Consider the following 20,809-nt stretch of genomic DNA (forward strand, 5'->3'; position numbering starts at 1 on the left):
GTCTGGGCTGTGGGTCAGGTCCCTGGTTGGGGGCATGTGAGAGGCAACTAACTGATGTTTCTCTTGCACATCGATGTTTCTCCCCACCACCCATAAATAAATAAACAAACAAATAAATAAATAAACAAAATCTAAAAATAAATAATCGGTAAAAAATAACCACCACAGAGCTTTCCTACCATTTTAAGTTGCCTTTTCCTTGATTCTGCATTGGCTTAGTTGCTGTAAGTCTATTTCCTAGATTTCTGACAAAGTTGGTTGAAACAGTTTCTGCTTGTTTCTATAAAATATTTCTGTGGCCCCGGCCGGGTGGTTCATTTGGTTGAGGCATCATCCCGCACACCAAAAGGTTGTGGGTTTGATTCCTGGTTGGGGCAGTTAGGGAGGCAACCAGTCAATGTTGCTCTCTCTGTCCCTCCCTCCCTCTCTCTCTCTCTCTCTCAAATCAATAAACATATCCTTGGGGGAGAAGTAAAAATAATAATAAAAATATTTATGTGGAAGAACAGGTGTTTGGAGCTGCCTACTCCACCCTTTTCTCCACTGTGGCTTTTCAAACTTGAGCAGCCTCTGACCTGTTTGTTTGCTGGAGCAAACGTCCAAGCTGCCCTCCCCATTCTCTGCACAGTATGCCCTTGGCCTCTATTTCAGAGCCACCTCTTGGGAGTTTGTCACGTCTCTCTTCCCTACCCCTCTGTGACACCCATGGGACTGCCCCACGCCAACCTTTTCTGCCTTCAGCCTGGCCTTCCCTAGCCACACCAGTTCTGACAAGGGTACTCTGCCCAGTTGTCCCGAGTGAAACCACAGATCCCTGTAGGACACAAGTGTCCTCTTGTGCAATAGCTCTCGTCAGACCCCAGCAGGGAAGGCTAAGGCTGAGCAGGCAGCCTGAGCACCGCTGAGATGTCCAGAGGGGAGGGAGCTGTGAGGCCTGAGGAAGGACTCTCTGGGAGGGTCCTGAAGGGCATGAACGCCACTGGGCAGGTGAAGGAAGGCAGAGGGAACCAAGGCCTGACTGGGGCAGAAGTGAGGGAAGGGGACAGCCACTCCTGGTGGCTAGGCCGGGCAGGGCTCGGCTGGCAGCCATACACTGTGCCCCTGTGTGCCAGGTGGGGAAACCAGAGCATCATACTCAGGGCACCAGGGCTGCCAGAGACCAGGCCAACTTCCTCTCTGACATCCAGCCCAGTCCCAGTCCACAAGGTACCCCACCCCTAAAGATGACACAGGCAGCTAATGAACTAATGGGGGTAACTGCAGGGTGATATGGACAGAGTTCCCCCAGAATGAGGGCACCAGGGGAGAATTCAGTCCCGGTACCTGGCTGTTGATGGTGCCGGGGAGCAGCTCCCCGCTCAGCGTCGCCACAGCAGAGTGGAGCTTGAAGCGCAGGGCGGGTCACAGTGGGCACATTGCTCACACGGGCTGCAGGTGTCCACGGGGATGGTCTAGGAACTGAGGGCTCCATTTCCACTTCTTCAGGGCAGGCTCTGAGGCTGGGCATGCCTGGGACCTGCAGGCCAGAAAGGGCACTGGTAAGTGTGCACAGGGCTGGCCTCAGGGACCCACCCACCCACCCGGCAGGGGTTTCTTCCTCTACCCTGCAGCCCAAGACTGAGGAGAACCTGCTGCCGAGCCTCAGGGACCTGCACTACTGATCCAGACCCAAAAGGAGGGTCAGACAGCCACAGGGACACCGAGGGCGAGGAGTCCACAGGGCCCTGTAGGTAAGCCCTGGAAACACCCAAGGCCGCCTCAGCAGGAGGAGGGTGGCCCCACAGAGCCTGCCCCCACTGTGGGCCCAGCCCTCACTCCTGACAATGCCCTGAAGGAAGACCCCTGAGCCACTCACGGGGGGACCAGCAGGTCCAGAGTTTGGGTAGCCAGTGGCAGCCTGTGCTAGGGACATGTCTCTGGGCACCTAGTAGCCAGTCCTGTCTGAGCTGTGGCAGCATCCACAGGAGACCTCCTCATCCCCACCCCTGGGCCATCCTCCCCCTGCACCAGCAGTTCCCTCCCAGGCACTTCATCCCCCTCTTCATGTCGGTGTTCCAGGCTTCACTGCCGCAGAGGAAGGGCCCCAACACCAACTTCCTTGGCGGACAGGCCAGTCCTGTGGTATCAATAGCCCTTATCCTGTGAAGACTCCCAAACTGGGCTCATCTCCAGCCCCCAGTGGCTCCCCCTGAGTGGAGATACACCCTCAGCACCTCATCCACACTGCATCAGTGACAGGCCCTCTGACTCCTCCACCTTTCGCGGTGAAGATGAGGTAGGAAAGTTGGCAGAAGCCCATTGTAGACATTGCCAATCTATGGCCTGGATTTTTTAAAATGTTTATGTATAGATTTTATAAAGAGAGAGAGAAGAAGGGGGAAGAGACACGGTGGCGGGGGCAGGGCCGGGGAGAGAAACATCAGTTTGTTTCACTTATTTCTGAATTCACTGGCTGTTCCTTGTATGTCCCCTCACCTGGGAACAAACCTGCAACCTTGGAGTATCAGGACTAAACTCTAATCAACTGAGCTACCTGGCCAAAGTGGATTTTTCCTCTTTTTTCTTTTTGATTTTTTAAAAAAGATTTTATTCATTTATCTTTAGAGGGGAAGGGAAGGAGAGAGGGAGAGAAATACGAGTGTACGGTTGCCTCTCGTGTGTCCCCCTGCTGGGGACCGGCCTGCAACCCAGGCATGTGCCCTGACTGGGAATTGAACCGCGATCCTCTGGTTTGCAGGCCCACGCTCAATCCACTGAGCTACACCAGCCAGGGCCGGGTTTTTCCTCTTGGACATGTGTTTTCAGTGTTTCCCAAACACCCATCACATGCCTGGGTCTGTCCTGGGGACGTTGTGAAAGTAGAGCAGTGACTGTGGCACTCACAGACTTCAATGGGGAGACATCACAGCAAATGCATCGATGAGGTGGGCAAGTGTTCTGGGCAGAGGCAGCAGGGAAAGGTTGCAGCCCTGGGGCTGGTGGGCATTTAAACCAGGCCCAGAAGGGGTTCTAGGCCACACTGGTTAGAAAGGTGGAAGAAGCTGGGGTGAAATAGGGCAGAGCTGTGGTCAGAGCCCAATGGCAGGGTTACCGAGAGACAGACTCTAAGAAGCTTTGGCTGCCTCATAAAGGTGAGGCACCGGTCACATTTCTATGCTACAAAAGAGACAGAACAGATGAGCCATGTCGGGAAGGTTAGCCTGGCACTGGTGGCAAGTAGGACGGCGAAGATGAAGTGAAAGCAGGGAGAGCACTCTTGCCCACCCATGAGGCCAGAGAGCAGAGCAGAAGCCGCCTCCATGGGGCTGGGGAGCGGAGCAGCTTCACTCTCCCTCTCCCAAGGGGAGACTCAGTCATTCAGTTAGTTCATTTTACTTTAACTTTCCTGAAATCATCATCACTGTAACCAAACAGGGGCACAGGCATGGGACTCAAAATTCAAGTTAAAAAGTATCTCCCAGCCAGCCACTCATTTCCCCTTCCTAGTTTCTCAAGTATCCTTCCAGAATAAGCTTCACAAGCGAATATGTATACTTTCTCTTTGCCTTTTCAATATAAAGTGTAACAAACTATGGTCGTTTAGATCTTGTTTGTCTGGATCTTGCCCAGGAGGGCACAGACCCATTTGGTGGTAGAGAGAAGGCCCCTTCCCCACCACATCCACATCCTATTGCCTGGGGCCTGTGGATATGCTACACTATCCATAAAACATACTTTGGCAGAGGGAATGGACGCCAAGTAATTACAGGAGTCGTTGCTGACGATCTGAGACACAGGTCAAGGGCAAGGATTGGGGCCTCTAAGAGAAAAGGACAGAAAGTCAGTCAGTAAGAAAACGTGCACTTCAGAACAACGACCTGGAAAGAAACTGGATTATGCCAAAGAACCTGGAAGCCAATTCTCATTCTTTAGTACCTAACCTAGTGCTGAGAAAAGAGACAACTGGAGCACCCAGCAGTCACCAGACCACGGCAAGCACCCACGGGATGGACACGACCCATCCCTCAGACCCACTTCGAAGGCCCAGGGCCCCTTCTCCACCCGGAGCGCGAATCCGCCACCGGCGGGGCCTCCGGGCTGGACACCTGGGGATGCGCGACAGCCCACCCCTCACAGCCCGACGTCCGCGCTTAATCGCCGAGGCCCTTCCTGAATCCCCACCGCCAAGACGCCATTCCCCGCACACCTGCCCCGTCGCTGTGGCAGCTGGGCCAGGCGGCCTCGCTGCCAGGACCCCGGGCTGCGGCCGGTCGGCCACTACGATGCCCCCTCCCGAGGGCACCACCCAAGCCCCCAAGGCTCGGACCCCGCGCAAGCCGAGCAGCGCCTGCCCCTGCGCCCGCGGTTCCCACGGCCCCCTGCCCGTCCGCCCTAGACAGCCCGGGGCTGGCACCCACCGCGGGGCCAAGGACATCACGCGGGAGCGCGGTCCGCAACGTGTAGATTTAACGCTCGCGAACCTCCGCCCCGGGGGTCGCTCAGGGAAGGACGCAAAGCCAAGGCGCCCTAGCAGATCGCCCCGAGGCGGATTCCGGAAGTCCCGCCCCAACTTCCCGTCCGTGGGCCCGCCTAGCTCAGGCCCGCGTGGCCGCTCTAGGCGGCCGGAGGTCGCTGCGACTCTGTGGGTCCGTCCCCGACTCCCCGCAGACGGAAGTTCAGCGGGGTCGCAGCTGTCAGAGCCCGTCCGTGTAACTAAATATGAAAAGACAACCAGTCAGCCCTGGCCAGATGGCTCAGTGGGTTGGGGCGTGGTCTCGTACCCCAAAGGGTTGGGGTTCGATCTCGGTCAGGAGCCGTACTTAGGCTGCGGGGTGGGGTGGGGTGGGTTGATCCCGCCGGCCAGGCGCGTATCGGAGGCAACCGAACCCTGCGTCTCTCTCCAATCTTACTGTGGCCTGGCCCTGAGCGAAAACTTTCTTTCCACTAGACTCTATAAGCTCCTACTCTGAATTAACAAGTCTGAGCGAGATCAGTCTCACCCCGCTCCGTTTGCAGGAACGAGCCTGTCGTCCGGCAGTCGGGGGTGTGGAGCCATCGTTGCGCCGAGGCGGACGAGAACCGTGGGCGCCTCACCAAACAAAGTAACCGTGGTTGCAGGACTGCGCGGAAGGATGCAGGCAGGTGAGACCCGCCTGAGGCCAGCGGGTGCCGGTCAGCGCCGCACCGTGAGGTAGACCCGGGCGCACTCTCCGGGACGTGGGAGGTGGTGCCCTTCGCTCCTTGGGGGCAGCTTTAATTAAGGCTGCTTCTCCGTGTCCAAGGGATTCAGACGCGCGAGTAAAAATGGGGCGTTTCAATATAACGTCTAACACATTTCCGTTAGTGTAGGAGAGCGATTTTTCACGGTGTGCCGCGGCGGTTTTTAAGACATATGACACCAGCCCTGGCTGGGTGGCTCAGGGGACTGAGCGCCGCCTGTGAAACCAGGCGGCACAACCCTGGGTTGCTGGACGGTCCCCGCTGGGGGTCCCCAAAGGCAGCCAGACACTGGTGTTTCTCTCCCTGTATTCCCATCTAAAAATAAATACAGAAAATCTTTACCAAAGGGGAAAAAATCGACATGCAATACCTGACTAGTCAGTGCCTTAGTCAATGCGATGACCCCTTTTCCCTTATATTGTCAAATAAACAAAGGACAACAGCCAACGCAATAGCCATCGGGTGTGAATGACCCAAAATTACACCTCTTTTTCTGTCAGATGAGCGAAAGTATATTTTTAGTGTCAGATGAGCAAAAACTATAATTTTAGTAATTAGTTTGTGTGCCATGAGATGAAAAGTTCGAACACCACTGGTCTGTGACACCAGAAAACAAAGTTCCTCAGCGGGAAAGCAGAGAGGCGAAAGGTGGACATTTCACAGCTGCACAGCTGTTGGGGAGAAATCCTGCCTCCTCTTAGGAGGCAGCTGATTTTAGCTGCGTTTGCTATTCCAGTGCAAGGAGTAGCTTCAGAGATTTTTTTTCTTTCTCATTCTGAGCTAATTTGTATTTCCTCATCCCTGAAAAGTGTGAGTATTTCCTGTCCTCTGACATTCCCTGTATGGAAGGGGAAAAGATATACTTTTTTTTTTTGAGAGTATCAGAATCTTTCCTCAAGGGAAATCTGGCCTCTTCTTCTTTCGTAAGGTTCAGGTTTCTCTTTAGCAGATTTAAAGGTTTTGCACTTATACTGAGAAAGACTTGAGTAGGCTGTCTACCCATTTCGTTCTAAGGATGCCATCAGTATTATTCAGGGCCAGAATGTCTGTCCCCAAACTTTCCTAATTACCACTCTGGGTCTGGGCATTTGACAATGCACAGCTTCTGCCTTTGAGGGGTTACCTGCTACTACTGAGTTACGGGACCCGTTCTCATAACAGCCTTCGGGAAACAGCCACTGTAGTCCTTCATAGACATTGGTGCCCCTCCCCAATGCCCTTCTCAAAGCCCAGGGGAAAAGTGTCTGTGACCCCTCCTGGGGGCTGTAAGCGGGGTAGGTGAGCAAGTCCCCCATCCACTCCAGCATTCCTACCTCTCCGAGCCTCTAGTCTCCGCTGTAAACTCCTGCAGTTCTGGCACACCTTGGAAGGAGTTACTAGAAGGGCACAGTGTCCACAGAGCAGAGCTCAAGTTGCTGGATTTCAAACTGTCCTGGCTGATGTCATCTCCCTGTGTCTAGGATGGTTCAGGTGATGAAGGCCTGTGCCATGGTGGTGTCCTTGGAATGCTGTGCGTCTGTGGGCACTGGTCTCACTTTCCTCCAGAAGGTTTTTTCCATCCATGGAGGAAATCTAAGGCCTTCTGTTCTCAAGTGTAACTGATTTACTTGGTTTGGAAGCCAAGAGGCACCAAATAGGTGCCTGCTCTGTACTAATTATCACACGTAGTACTGACAGGCTGTGAATCACGAGTCACAACAGCCTGGCTCCCGGCCAATATTAAAGGCACCTTCAAAGCATGCAGCCAAGCCCTGGCCAGTGTGGCTCAGTTGGTTGGAGCATTGGCCTATAGACAGAGGGTTGTGGGTTCAATCCCTACTTCTGGTGACTGCCTCACCTGGAGCCCTCTCCTCTGCAGCAGAAGGACCAGCCAGTTCCCCCACCATCTGCTCAGTGCCAGGGGCCCTGTGAATGGAATCTGCTGCTGCTGCTCACCTTCTCTTCCCAAGAGACTGCCACCTTGTTTTTGTGTTTTTTTTGGTAAGATTTTATGTATTTATTTTTATAGAGGAAGAGAAGGAGAGAAATATCAATGTGTGGTTGCCTCTCGTGCATCCCCTGCTGGGAACTGGCCTGCTGCCCAGGCATGTGCCCTGACTGGGAATCGAACCGCGATCGTGTGGTTCGCAGGCCCGTGCTCAATCCACTGAGCTACAGCAGTCCGGAAGCCACCATGGTTTTAAAAACAGAACCTGTACGTTTGCCCCATGTTCCCATGTATCTACTTCATACCCATTTTCCTCCCAATTCACAGTCTTTTATTTCCAAATTACAGAAAAAATCCAATTTGCATGTTTCCTTTGACTTCTTGGTAGGATCTCAAGTTTGATTTTACGTCCATACCTCAATTCATTCTTTAAAAAACTTGCTTATGCTCATGAGGTGACTCTCCTGTGTGGGTCACCTGACACTTGAAGTTAAAGTTACCATATGTGTTTCAATAGAACAGAAACATTTTGAAGAGACCCAAACAAACAAGCAAAGAAACACTGAAACAAGAAAACTCCAGTGGTGTGTGGTTCCCTCAGACTTGAAACTGCAAGGATCCCCCTTACTTTTCTTTTTTCTTTTCCAGTTCCATTTCTTGAAGCTGAAATAGATGAAGAGGAAAGAACAGCAAGTGGCCAAACGAAAGGCCCGTGGGGCAGGAGGGCTGACACCAGGGCAGCGGGACCTGGACAAATGCACGTGAGCTGCATGTGTGTGACTCCTTGAGCAGAGGGCCAGCCTCTGAGTCTGAGGGAGGGTTGTCGCCTTAAAAAGTTTACCATGGAGCTGGGCAGCCTGTCTTTCATTAGCAGCTCACCATGGGGGGAGTTAGATTTTTAAGAGCTGGATCTCCAAAAGCAAAGTAATGAAGTGATGGCTTTCTTGTGGATATGACTCTCCTGATGTGAGACGCTGGAGAATTTATCAAAGGAAGTGGTGCCCTGCACTGCGAATGTCCCGATGCTGAGTGATGGCCACAGGTGCAGGAGAGCTCCCCATGTTCCCTGCACTCCCCAAGGTGAGTCGTGTGGATTTTCTCATGACCTGTGAGAGTTCCTCTCCGATGGAAAGTTTCCCCACATTCATTACACGTGAAAGGTTGCTTCCACTGTGAGTTTTCTGGAGTCGGATAAGGTGGGAGCTTCCTCCGAAGGCCTTCCTGCGTGCACAGCACTCATGGGGCCTCTCTGCAGTGTGACTCCTCTGATGCTTAGTCAGACATGAGCCCTGGCTGAAGGCCTTCCCACAGGTGTGACCTGCACCGGGCATCTCTCCATCACATGTCCTGTGATGCTGGACAAGGAGGAGACACACTGCAGGTGCTCTCACAGTCATGGCTCCGATGGGACCTCTTGCCACTGCAGGTCTCTGGATGGTGACCGAGGTGAAAGCTCTGGCCACAGGCTTTTGCACACTTCTGACACTCACACAGCTTCTCTGCAGGGTGACTTCACTGGCGCTGAGTAAGCTGTCCCTTTTGCCTGAGTGTTTGCCCATGCCCGTGCCATCTACCAGGTTTCCCTCCAGTGTGGGGTGTCTGGTGGCAGGTAAGGGACAGGCGAGCGCTGAGGGCATTACCACATGCACTGCAGACACAAGGCTTCTCTCCAGGGTGAATCACTGATGCTGAATAACTCGTGAGCGCTGACTGAAGAGTTTTCCACACTCCTTATACTGATAGGGTTTCTCCCCTCTGTAAATTCCCTGATGGACAATAAGGGAGCAGTTAAGGTGAAAAGATTTTCCACACTCGTGGCATCCATAGGGCTTTTCTTCTGTATGAATTCCCTGATGCAGAATGAGGGATGATCATGCACCAACAGCGGTGCCGCCACCTGCACAGGTGTGTGGGTTTCTCCAGAACCAGTTCTCCGGCGCCACATGAGTGGTGACCGTTGACCAGAGGCTTTCCCACACTCCCTGCACCTGCAGCTTCTCTCCACCACGGCCTCCCTGGGGATGAAAGCCAGTCAGGCCAGAGTGGCAGTATCAGGTGGTAAGTGGTCAGATTCTGGTTTCCTGTCAAAGGGTTTGCTGCATTGGATGTGTGATGAGACAGCAAGATCTTTGGCCCAAGCAATAGAGAGGATGAAATTTGCATTCATGAAGAAGGATGAGACTTCCGGCCAAGATGAAGGCGTAGGTGGAAACACTGTGCCTCCTCGCACAACTAAGTTTAAAAACAACAAAGTTTTAGTAACAAAAATGCAGCCAAAACAGAAAATTGAACTGTACGGAAATCTGACACAATGAAACGTTCAGCCAGACCAATAACCCAAGTGAAGGAGCCAACAGTGAGACAGACCCCTCAGGCTGGGGCCCCAGCCACCAGAATTAGAGCCTGAAACCACCAACTGGAAAGACTTTCTCGGGGTCGAGGGGTTGGGAGAGGCTCCCAGGCTCACAGAGAGTTCATTGGAGAGACCCACAGGGTCCTGGAGGGTACACAGGCCCACGCACCCGGGAACGAGCACCAGAAGGGCCCAATTTGCTTGTGGAAAGCCACAGAGGGAACAGAAATCTGAGAGAGAGCAGAGCAAAGCCCCATTTTTTTCTCTCTCTGACCCCGCCCCCACATACAGCATCACAACCCAGTGACCTGGGTCGCCCTGCCCCGGTGAACACCTAAGGCTCCCTTCCTCATACATAACAGGTGCGAACAGACCAAACATTATGACTCAAGAATAGCTCAAAGCCCCAGAGCCTATAATTTTAAGTGACCTAGAAATAGCCAAGCTTTCAGATGCACAGTTCAAAACACTGGTAATCAGGATGCTCACAGAACTGGTTGATTTTAGACACAAATTAGAGGAACATATGAAGGCTAAACTGATTGAAATGAAGGGAAATGCACAAGAAACCAATAGTGATGGAAAGGAAACTGGGACTCAAATCAAGGGAGTGGACCAGAAGGAAGAAAGAAACAACCAAACAGAAAAGAAGGAAGAAACAAGAATTCAAAAAATGAGGAGAGGCTTAGGAACATCCAGGACATCTTTAAATGTTCCAACATCCGAATTATAGGGGTACCAGAAGGGGAAGAAGAACAGCCACAAGTGGAAAACTTATTTGAACAAATAATAAAGGAGAAATTCTCCAGTCTGGCAAAGGAAATAGACTTCCAGGAAATCCAGGAAGCTCAGAGAGTCCCAAAGAAGTTGGACCCAAGAAGAAACACACCAAAGCACATCATAATTACATTAGCCAAGACCAAAATGAAGGAGAGAATCCTAGAAGCATCAAGGGATAAGGGGACAGTCACCTACAAAGGAGTTCTCATCAGACTGTCAGTGGATTTCTCAAAGGAGACCTTACAGGCAAGAAGGGGCTGGAAGGAAGTATTCCAAGTCATGAAATCCAAAGACCTACAGCCAAGATTGCTCTATCCAGCAACGTTATCATTTAGAATGGAAGGGCAGATAAAGTGCTTCTCAGATAAGGTCAAATTCAAGGAGTTCATCATCACCAAGCCCTTATTATATGAAATGTTAAAGGGACTTAACATCTAAGAAAAAGAAGATAAAAAATATGAACAGTGAAAGGACAGCAAACTCACAGTTATTAACAACCACACCTAAAACAAAAGCAAACTAAGAGGACAGCTAGATCAGGAGCGGAACCATAGAAATGGAGATCACATGGAGGGTTAGCAACAGGGGAGTGGGAGGAGGAGAAGGGGGCAAAAGGTACAGAAAATAAGTAGCATAGACGGTAGGTAGAAAATAGACAGGGGGGAGGGCAAGAATAGTAGGGGAAATGCAGAATCTAAAGAACTTGTGACACATGGACATAAACGAAAGGGGGAGAATGGTGGGGGGAGGGGTGTGCAGGGTGGAGGGGAATGAAGGGGGGAAATGGGACAACTATAATGGCATAATCAATAAAATGTATTAAAAAGAAAAAATAAACAAAAACAGGTAAAAAAAAGAAGGATGAGACTATAGGAGTATATCTGGAGGGTAAACACTGGAGTTGTTCTCTGCACACCTGTTGCACTTACAGGGGAGGTTAGGCATCTGGACGCACAGGCCTTGACCAACACAGGTTCGAACTGTGTGGGGCCGCTGGGACATGAATTATTTCCCACAGGCACCGCAACTGTTTTTGCTCCCCAGCTGGGAGTCAATGGGTGCATTTCATATGGGAACTGGAACATTGCAGATTTTGGTACTTGCTGGGGGAGGGGGTACTCTGAAACCAATTGCCTGTGGTTACTGAAGTGCAAGTTAATTTGGGGTCAGTCAAAAGTTATATGCAGATTTTCAACAGTGGGGGGTCGTGTGAGTCAGCGCCTGACACCCACAGGCTGTTCAAGGGTTTACTGCACTGGTCCAAACTCCAGGAGACAGTCTGGAGCTGGCTGGGTGCTTGCTGGGAACTGTCAGTACTGGTGACTTTCAGAACCACAGGTCCGGTTTTACTTTAGGCTGGAAGGTAGCTCGAAGATTCACTCTCGGGAAAGCCTCCCCAGCCAGCCTCTAATTCACAGCCCACCCCCGTCCCCACAGCGCCTCCATGCAGAGAAACCCGTTAGTTCAGGTGGAAGCGAGCCCCTTCCCCCAACCCAGCCACTGTGGCCCTAGGTGACCACAAGGCCCTGTTCCGTCCCGCGGAACAGTCAACGGGGGTCCCGAGTCTACCTGAAACGGATGAATAGGGATGGGAGCAAGAGGCGCGTAGAAAGGCAGCAAGACAAAGGATTCTGATCAAGCTGCAAATTTTATTTTGGGCGGGGCTGTTATTTATAGGGGGCAGGGGAAAAGGGGAGGTAGTTCTGATAGGTTGTCCTGTGCATGCTCACTGCATGCTCCTGGCGACGATTGGTAGGTGGGCGCGTGATCAGCATCTTGATTGGTAGTTAGTACTCGTGATCAAGGGATGCCCACAAGGGTGGGGGCTACCTGGCTCGGCTGCAGCATCCTGTTTGGGGCTGCCTCAGCCAAGCCCTCCTGGTGCGATTTTCTTAATGGATTGCATTCACCGTCTTTAGGCCCCGACAAGGCCCAGCCCTGGTCAGCAAAACACAAAGGGCAGTTTGCCAAGAGGCTTCCAGGAACGGCTTTCCTTCCCCAGTCACAACAAGGAAAAACAACGAGAAACACCTCTGTTTGGAGTGACCACAAGGGGAAACCAGGAGAACCTCGAAGACACGTCCCAGGAGAAACCCCGGGCCCATCTTCATCATGGAAGCCTGTGTTGCGCAGCTTTTCCCGAAAGGCAGGCGACCCCAGCAATGTGGATGCCCAAGTCGTTCCTCAGGGCAGGGACCTTCCGAGTCTCCACCTGAGTCCTGCGGGCCTTTGGGCGGCAGCCCCTGATACTCATGCCCTTTGTGTATCTCTCGTGGTCCTGCTCATGTGGTCGGCCTTTAGCTCCAGACTCATCCACAGAAGCACGGGCTCCGGACTCCAACAGGACTAAGTTCCCATGAGGGACATCCACCTATGAACACAAAGGTCTCAGGTAAGCACCTGGACTTTATCCACACACGTCTCTGTAGTGACTATTTTGAGAGTTCAGTAAGAAAAAGTATAAAGCGCTTCACACATTGTCTGTCCACCAGTGGGATCCTCACAAAATCGAAAGACACCATCCACCAATGGGTGTCACTGCGCCTACATGGGAAAGAATGGCTCGCCTGGGCCCACCCTTGCACAGCCTCCGCTTTCCACTGCTGAATCTGCTCCTGCCGGGACACACCTGCCCCCTTCTCCCGGTTCCCGGGCCTCAGCCCCTCTGTGCCCGCTGCCCCTTGCCTCCCGGCCGCACCCAGCACTGCCATCGAGGGGTCTGGTGGCTGATACCCGCCCCCCCTCCCACCTGCGTGAGAGCCAGGGCTGCGTGGAGAGCAGGGCCAATAAAATGGCATTGGTCTGATTAAGATAGCATAAAATATACAAAACAAAGCGGGGTCACTCTTGTCAATCAAAGTGGCTGTGAATCAACCATGACAGTTTGGTTCCAGACGGAAACCAGCTAAGTCAAAGCAGACACATCTGGCAAGGAGACAAAGGCCAAGATAGCTGCGCAAGTGATCAGACCAGCCTCGTCTGCAGAGCTGTACCACCCACAGACAGACTCCTGGGGAAAACTCCCCACTGGCCAGCTGGGGTGTCAAGATATTTATTGAAAAGACTCGGAAGGGTGGAGTCCACCGCTTTCGAGGTATAACTGAGGCAGGCTCCAGACCACTGCGGAGAGAGCCGAGCTCCGCGCAGAAGAGGGCTGCTCCGCTCATCTCCCTTGGCATCGGTTGCCGGAGGCTCTGCCCTGCTGGGCTGAAGGTTTCATCTGCTGCCCACCTGGCTCTGGAGATCCTTCCTTCTTAAAGTTACAGGTATTTTTACTGCGATTTTGTTAAGTTTATAGGCTTAGCGGGTGAAAAATTAACTCCCTCACCACATTAAATCTGCCAATGCAGCAAAATACACTATATTTCCTTTTATTCGAATCGCCTTTCCAGCCCCTGGCATCTGTCACGCAGTTTATCACCAGGTGCTTGCCCCCGGGGGTGGGGCACTGCTGAGTCGCGGCCGCTATTCTCGGCGCTTCCTTGCGGGTCTGCTCTTCACGTTCCTGCGCCTGCTGCTCTCGCGCCCCCGGAGGGTGAGCTCGGAAAGCTCTCTCCTGGGTCGTCCTTTTACTCAGAGCGGAGTCTGTACCGCAGTGGGTAACCGTGACCGCCTGTTCCTGAGGTCGTCCCCGCAGCCGCCGGCCACGCCCACTCGTACACCCCGCCCGCTCGTGCGCCCCGCCCACAGCGAGGCCGCGCCCGCGAGGCCGGGCCCGCCCCGCCGCTGCGCAGGGAGCGCGCTGCTGGAGGAGCGCAGACTCCTGGCCCTGCGTAGCTTCCGGTGGCGGCGGCGCATGGCGGTGAGCGGTCCCTAGAGGGTGTGCGGGTGGCGGGTCCTCGGGCCGTAGGCTGCCCCTCGTGACTCTCTTGCTGACTGCCTTTCCCCAGGCCCTAGAACATCCTGCCCGGGAGACACCGGCGACCCCAGGCCCAGGTACTGCCCGCGCGCCTGGCAGCCCCTGGCGCCCCGCGCCGCTTCCCGGCGCCCCGAGTCCTTTTACTGCCCTGTCTCATCCCATCCGTCCGTGTTCAGGGCACTCCACGTGCAGTGATGCCGCTTCCAGGGCGCATTCCGTAGGCGGCGAAGGCGACGCAGCCTCTAGGAAGCAGAAGAAGAAGAAAAGCCGGAATAGGGCCTCTGTGTCTAATGGAGGTGGGAAGGCCTTGGAAAAGCCGGCCCCCGAGGATGCCCCTCTAAGCCAGGAGTCCCAGGCAAGGAGGGTCCTTAGTCGGGGAGGGTAGAGTCCCCTGGTGCATTCCGAATGAGGGTCCGCTAGCGGTTGTGGTGTCAGATTTGCGGAGTTAAGGCAGGGAGGGCGATGGGATGGGGGCGGAGGCCACAGGGTCCTCGTAGCCTTTAACAGCCATTGTCTCCGATCCAACGCAGGCGGAGCAGCTGGCTCGGGAACTGGCCTGGTGCGTGGACCAGCTGGAACTGGGCCTCAGGATGCAGAGACCCAACCCAAAACAGAGTGAGATGGGTGGAGGTGAAGCGTGGCAGCACTTTGGCCTGCAGATGCTGCCAGGGGGATAGACTTGTTGCTTTGGCATAGGAGGCGAGGTTAGAGGAGGTCTCTAGCCCTTCATTTTTATCTGCAGAGGAGCAGGCTATTGGGGCCATCCGAACCCTGCGCAGTGAAAGAACCCCTTTGCCCCGGAAGAGGCAGCTCATGCGCTCCTTGTTCGGGGACTACAGGGCTCAGATGGGAGCTGAGTGGCGCGAAGTCCTGCGAGATCTCAAGACTGGTGAGGAGCTGAGAACTTGGAGGACTGCCTAGTTTCCAGGGGTAGGGAGGAAGAGCATAGGAGTGAGAGGAAGAATCCCAGCGCAACAGGCCTAGTGAGGAAAAGCCTGGATCTCTTGCACAGGACGAAGGCCTACATGGGGAGGCAGGGGTGGGGGAATCTGAATTTCCCTGTGGCCTAAGTGGGATGTGATGATAATACCTACCTTATAGAAGCAAATTAGTTAATTAACATATATTTTTAAAGATTTTAGCCCTGGCTGGTGTAGCTCAGTGGATTGAGCACGGACCTGTGAACCACACGATTGCGGTTCAATTCCCAGTCAGGGCACATGCCTGGGTTGCAGGCCAGTTCCCAGCAGGGGACGCATAAGAAGCAACCATACATTGATATTTCTCTCCTTCCCTTCCCTTCTAAAGATAAATACAATCTAAAATACATTGGAAAAAAGATTTTATTTATTTTTAGAGAGGGGGAAGGGAGGAATACAGAAAAATATGGGTGTGTGAGAGAAACATCAATCAGTTGCCTCTCGCACACCCCCCACACACAGGGACCTGGCTCCCAACCCAGGCACGTTCCCTGGCCAGGAAATGAAATAGCAACCTTTCTGTTCACAGGACAACACCCAACCCACTGAGCCATGCCAGTCAGGGCAGGAAGCAAATCAGTTAATTTGTACGAAGTGGTTACAGTTGTACGGGCAGAGTTGGCGTTAGCTCTCATTACTCAGTTCTGACACACTGTCTTCTCTTCCACAGCAGCCCGCTCAGCCCAGGTGCAGCCTGTAGGAGAGGCCACCAGAAAGAAGAGCGGAAGGGTCTACAGGCCTCGCCTAGCAAGGGCAACCAAGGCCACCTTGGACACTCCTGACGAAGAGTTTAGGTTCAATTTCTTTTAGCCTCTCCCCCGACCCTGGAACTGTGCCCCTCCCCAGGTGTGTGGGGGTCTGTCTTGAGTGCAGAGCCCTGCCACAAGTACTGTGTCCCACAGATGTGGGGTCGGTCCATCCCTGGTTGGCCAGTTTATTTGGTGCCATGATTGTCAGGTCTATGTGAGACCAGCATATCGAGTCCTGTGCGACAAGCAGAAAGACCCCATTTGTGGGTTTTCAGATGAACGGTTCCTGTTGCTGGAAAAGGGGGTCCTTTCAGAAAGGACAGGGAAGTGTGTGGACAGGGGGTCCTTTGCAGAGCAGGGAAGTGTGAGCAGGTGGGAGGAGCAACATCCTGCCCAGTGTCCAGGGTCAGACCGAGTGGCTGAGGGTGAGTGGAGAAGCAGCGTAATCGCACAGTGGCACTCACTGTGGAAAGGGCATGCTGTCCCTCACTGTGGTGCTTTATACCACTTTGTCACGGTGCCTTAATAAAACTCTGTTTCATAAAAACGGATGAGTGAGAGTGTGCGCCAATTGCTTGTGTTAGACAAGGTACAGACGATGCAGACATCCGGCACTGTGGTTTCAGGCTCTCTCCCAGTGCATGGTCCTTTGTGTCATCCTGAGCAAGTGTCATCTTCAGGGACCAGCGTGACCCCCAGCAGGCCAGCCTTTGTTCTTAGGTGACCTCTTGGTGTATTGGCTGCTGCAGGCAGGGGTTCCCAGGTCTTGTGCTGCAGAGTCCGTTTTTGCAGGGTTCTTAGCCCTCCCAGGGGCTTTGATGCTGTCTTTGCTGGTGTCTCCCACACTTGCATCCCAGACTAGACGGGTATCTGGAGCTCACCCACTTAGTCAGCATCTCTACCTTGACTTTCATAGACATTTCAGACTAATCCAGAACATTCTGTTAGTCCCAAAGCCTTTATCCTCTGCTTTTCGGGGTTGGCAGTACTGCTTGCCCAGTTGATTAGGGGGAACCTGGGCTGCCCTCCATTGCTCTTTCTCTGATGCGTGTGCTCAGCACCTCACTGGCACGTGGGCTCTAGCTTCAAAATAAAGTTTGGATCTTCTGTGCTTTCTCTGACTTCTCTGTTTGACCTTCTTGCCCTGGCCCTCTTACTCTGACTGATGCGTGAGCCTGCACGCATCAGAGTGGTTCGTCTCTGATGCCCACTCTCACGTCCTCTTTGCAGTCAGGGTGGTTGATCTTCCACGCGTGTCCGGTGCTATTTCTCTGACCAGTCACTTCCGTGTATCCAGGATACAAGGTGAGGCTGGTGGACAGGGCCTTATGTCAGGTCCACCCGTTTTTAGGCTCCTGACAGCCTCTGTGATGTGGCCCTCTCCCCATTTCCATCTTGCTTCTTGCTGCTGCTTTAAAAATATATATATATTTCAGCCCTGGCTGGTGTAGCTCAGTGGATTGAGCACAGGCCTGTGAAGCAAAGGGTCACCAGTTCGATTCCCAGTCAGGGCATATGCCTGGGTTGCAGGCCAGGTCCGCAGTCGGGTAGACATGAGAGGCAACCACACAATGATGTTTCTTCTCCCACGCTTTCTCCTTCCCTTCCCCTCTCTCTAAAAATAAATAAATAAAATATTTTTAAATATTTAAAAATATTTCTCTCTCTATATATTTCATTGATTATGCTATTACAACTGTCCCAGTTTTTCCCTTTAGCTACCCATCCACCTGGTACCCCCCTCCCTCCAGCAATCCCCCCATTAGATCATGCCCATGGGTTGTACTTACAAGTTCTTTGGCTTCTCCATCTCATACACTGTTCTTACCGTCCCCCTCTCTAGTTTGTACCTACGATGGGTGCTTGTTAATCTGTGCACCTTTGACCCATCCTCCACCCTCCTCCCAGCTGACAGCTCTCCAAATGATCTCCCTTTCTGTGATTCTGTTCCTGTTCTTGTCATTTGCCTAGGTTTTTTTTTAGATTCAGTTGTGTATAGTTGTGTACTTAATGGTCATAGTTTTGATCTTTTTCTTATATAGTTCCCTTTAACATTTCATGTAAGAAAGGTTTGGTGATGAACTCCTTTAGTTTTACCTTATCTGGGAAGCATTTTACCTGCCTTTCAATTTTAAGTGATAGCTTTGCTGGACAGAGTAATATAGGTTGTAGGCCTTGGTTTTCATCACTTAATACTTGCCAGTCCCTTCTAGCCTGCAATGTATCTTTTGAGAAATCAGCTGACAGTCTTATTGGAACTTCTTTGTAGGTAACTCTGCTTTTTTCTTGCTACTTTTAAGATTCTCTCTTTATTTTTAACCTTTGGCATTTTAATTATGATGTGTCTTGGTGTGGTCCTCTTTGGGTCCAACTTGTGTGAGACTCTTCTGGCATCCCGGTGATTTGGATATTGGTGTGTTTGGAGATATCCCAGAGGCTACTTATTCTATCCTCATTTTTTAAAAATTATTTTTCCAGGCGGTGGGCTGGGATGGGAGTAAAAGGCAGAAAACTGTACTTAACAATTAAAATAAAAAAATAAAAAATATTAAAAAATATTTTTCCTTCTTGTTCTGATTGAATGCTTTTTTCTTCCTTATGTTCCAAATCGTTGATTTGGTTTGTGGCTTCATCCCCTCCACTGTTAGTTCCTTGTAGATTTTTCTTTATTTCCTTAATGTAACTTTCATTTCCTTCTGGGTCTTTTTTATGCCATTGCACTACCAAAGGAGTTTTTTGAGCAACCTGATAACCCGTGTTTTATACTCTGCATCTGATAGGTTGCTTATGTCCATTTTGTTTAGTTGTTTTTCGGGAGTTTTGTCCTGTTCATTTGGGCCATGTTTCTTTGACTCCTCAATTTGGCAGCCTCCCTGTGTTTGCTTCTGTGTATTAGGTAGAGCTGCTTTGACTCCCTGTCTTAGTAGCTGGCCTCTTGTAGAAAAGGCACCCGTCTGAATGAGTGTGGCTTCTTTAAATCCTTCATTGTCAGACTTCCATACAGCTCGGTTTTCTGATGAACCCGGGTGATATTTGTTTTGTAGTCTAGTTGTAGTTTTTGCTCTTGTGTGAGTTGTATGAGAAGGTGAAGCATGTTTACCTGTGTGCCTCCATCCTGACCGGAAGTCTTGCTGCTTCTGAAGGAATAACCTAGTCCTGCCTCAGGGTCTTCAGTGGCCTCTGGGAGGGTAAACAGCTCTAGGAAAGTAACTGCCCTGCCCTGTCCTTCATGAGTTTGAGGCAGGAGGAGGGGTGCGCTGAGGTGAGCTCTGCGTAATGCTGCCAAGCTTCACAGAAAGGGCCCTGTAGCAGGTCGGGATTTGGGGAAGCACAACATAAGGGGAAAGAAGACTCTGAAGACGGGAGATGGGTGTGTGCTGCCTGCTCTGTGCGAGGGCCACCATCCCAGCTGCCCTGCCCTGTTGGTAGATGAGCTTTCTGCTCAGGACACGCCTCCTGAGGCTGCAGCAGCTGCTGTCTCACTCTCAGCGGTGTTTCCTCTGGGGCCTGTGTGTTGGGTGACCCCTTCCCCTGGCCTCACTTCACCCGTCTGCAAATGGGCTGGGTGGAGGTGGTGGTGGGTGAGAGTAGCTGGAAGCCCTGACCCGCCTGCTCTGCCTGGGTGTTCTGGTCTGGGCAGCAGGCCCTGATGTGTGGGGGGAGTCTCAGGCCAACCCTTCTGCTGGGAGATTTGGGAGTCCAGATGCACTCAGGGGCTGTGGCCTGCTACCAGCAGTGGAAGTATCCAGGTGGCAAGGGTCAGTGGTAAGGAAGTATTTCATTATTTCACAGTGGATTTTACAACTAGTGTGGTGGTACTGGTAGGTACTACCTGGATATCATTTCTATTGACATATTGTTTCATTTTAAAAACCTGTGTTAATTCCATAAAACTCAAGTGCCTTAGCCCTGACTGGTGTGGCTCAGGGCATCGAGTGCTGCCTCCAGACCCAAAGGTCCCCCGCTCCTTTCCTGGTCACGGCCTATGCCTGGATGGTGGACCAGGTCCCTGGGTGGGGCCTGTGAGGGCAACCAGTCGATGTTTCTCACACTGATGTTTCTCTCCCTCTCTTTCTCCCTCCTTTCTTGTCTCTCTGAAATAAATTTAAAAAATCTTTTAAAAACCTCAAGTGCTTTATAATTGTTACTCATTTATGTGACAAGCATGTATCGAGCACCCAGTCTCCACGAGATTGCCTGCTAGGCACAATAATAAATCAAGTTTTATCTCTAACGGCGTTTGCAGTTTAATGGGTACTAATAAAAATTCATAAGATGCTGAGGGTTTGTGCTCTAGGAATTCAGGGAGAGGGGAATCCCCTCTGTCGTCGGCCGGGGAGAAGGCTTCGGGCTGGAAACGGGCTCGAGTGCGGGGAGGTGCCGTGTGCAGGGAGGAGCATGCTCACCGGCCCCTGCCGAGGACAAGGCTCCAGGTTCAAAGGTTGTCTCTGAACCTGATTTAGAACCAAGGAAGCAAGTGGTAGGTTAAAGGTGGCAGGCAGGTGGGGCACCAAGTCTAGAGGGTCTTTAACTAAATGAAGAAACTGGAATTTAATTTAATAGGTAATTAGAGATTTGACGGGTTACAAAAAGAAAAGGAACGTGTGGTGGTATTTCGGTGAAGTGGATCGGGGGTGGGGGGCGGTTGGAGACGTGGACTAGAGATGGGGGTGGCAGGGAGGGTGGAGGGGTGGTCGCGGCCACTAGAGCCATGTGGGAGGAAGAGTGGATCTGGATCATGAGAGGGTCCAGGGAGTCCCCAAGTGCAGCCTGGGAAGTGAACAGGGTGATGTGAACACCCCCATTTTACAGACAGTGACTGAGACCTTCATATAGCTAATGAGTTCAAGGTTTCACACTTAAGTGGCAAAGCCAAAGGTTCCAGCATAAAATGTGAGTAATTTCTTTACTAATGTATTTTTTATTTTTATTTTTTAAAATATATTTTATTGATTATATCAG

At 52.0% G+C, this 20,809-nt stretch overlaps 2 protein-coding genes and 1 long non-coding RNA gene across 5 annotated transcripts in view; 2 read left to right on the forward strand and 1 right to left on the reverse strand.

The window, feature by feature from the left end:
- LOC118988822 (zinc finger protein 250) overlaps window positions 1-4,537 on the reverse strand; it is a 30,107-nt gene extending 25,570 nt beyond the window's left edge. For both annotated transcript variants that reach the window (XM_037048866.1, XM_037048860.1), the window contains exons 1-2: window positions 4,398-4,537; window positions 1,324-1,516 (exon numbers count right to left, since the gene is read on the reverse strand). In XM_037048866.1, coding sequence (XP_036904761.1) covers window positions 1,324-1,507 — 184 coding nt within the window. In that variant the 5' untranslated portion in view covers window positions 1,508-1,516; window positions 4,398-4,537. The remainder of the gene's footprint in view (window positions 1-1,323; window positions 1,517-4,397) is intronic.
- A 51-nt stretch (window positions 4,538-4,588) lies between these two features.
- On the forward strand, window positions 4,589-8,270 carry LOC118988881 (uncharacterized). 2 transcript variants are annotated; one of them, XR_005066856.1, is made up of 3 exons: window positions 4,589-4,736; window positions 4,928-5,121; window positions 7,775-8,270. It is a non-coding gene; the product is annotated as an uncharacterized LOC118988881 (long non-coding RNA). The 2 variants fall into 2 exon arrangements; XR_005066857.1 differs by lacking the exon at window positions 7,775-8,270 and adding an exon at window positions 7,058-7,173.
- A 4,362-nt stretch (window positions 8,271-12,632) lies between these two features.
- Window positions 12,633-16,398, forward strand: CUNH8orf33 (chromosome unknown C8orf33 homolog). The gene is made up of 7 exons (XM_037048749.1): window positions 12,633-12,651; window positions 13,673-13,794; window positions 13,897-14,061; window positions 14,150-14,473; window positions 14,649-14,733; window positions 14,861-15,007; window positions 15,769-16,398. The coding sequence occupies exons 1-7, from the start codon at window positions 12,633-12,635 to the stop codon at window positions 15,906-15,908; spliced, it is 1,002 nt and encodes a 333-aa protein (XP_036904644.1). The 3' UTR covers window positions 15,909-16,398.
- Window positions 16,399-20,809: the final 4,411 nt, after the last annotated feature.

Source organism: Sturnira hondurensis, unplaced genomic scaffold (assembly GCF_014824575.4).
Source record: "Sturnira hondurensis isolate 20B ecotype Veracruz unplaced genomic scaffold, ASM1482457v3 Scaffold0006413, whole genome shotgun sequence".
Classification (NCBI taxonomy): Eukaryota; Metazoa; Chordata; class Mammalia; order Chiroptera; family Phyllostomidae; genus Sturnira; species Sturnira hondurensis.

Bases quoted from the DNA above. Each gene is read 5' to 3' on its own strand.
- CUNH8orf33 (XM_037048749.1), top strand. The intron at 13,795-13,896 runs GTGAGCTCGGAA...TCGTCCCCGCAG, and splicing joins TGCTCTCGCGCCCCCGGAGG to CCGCCGGCCACGCCCACTCG. The intron at 14,062-14,149 runs GTGAGCGGTCCC...GCCTTTCCCCAG, and splicing joins GGTGGCGGCGGCGCATGGCG to GCCCTAGAACATCCTGCCCG.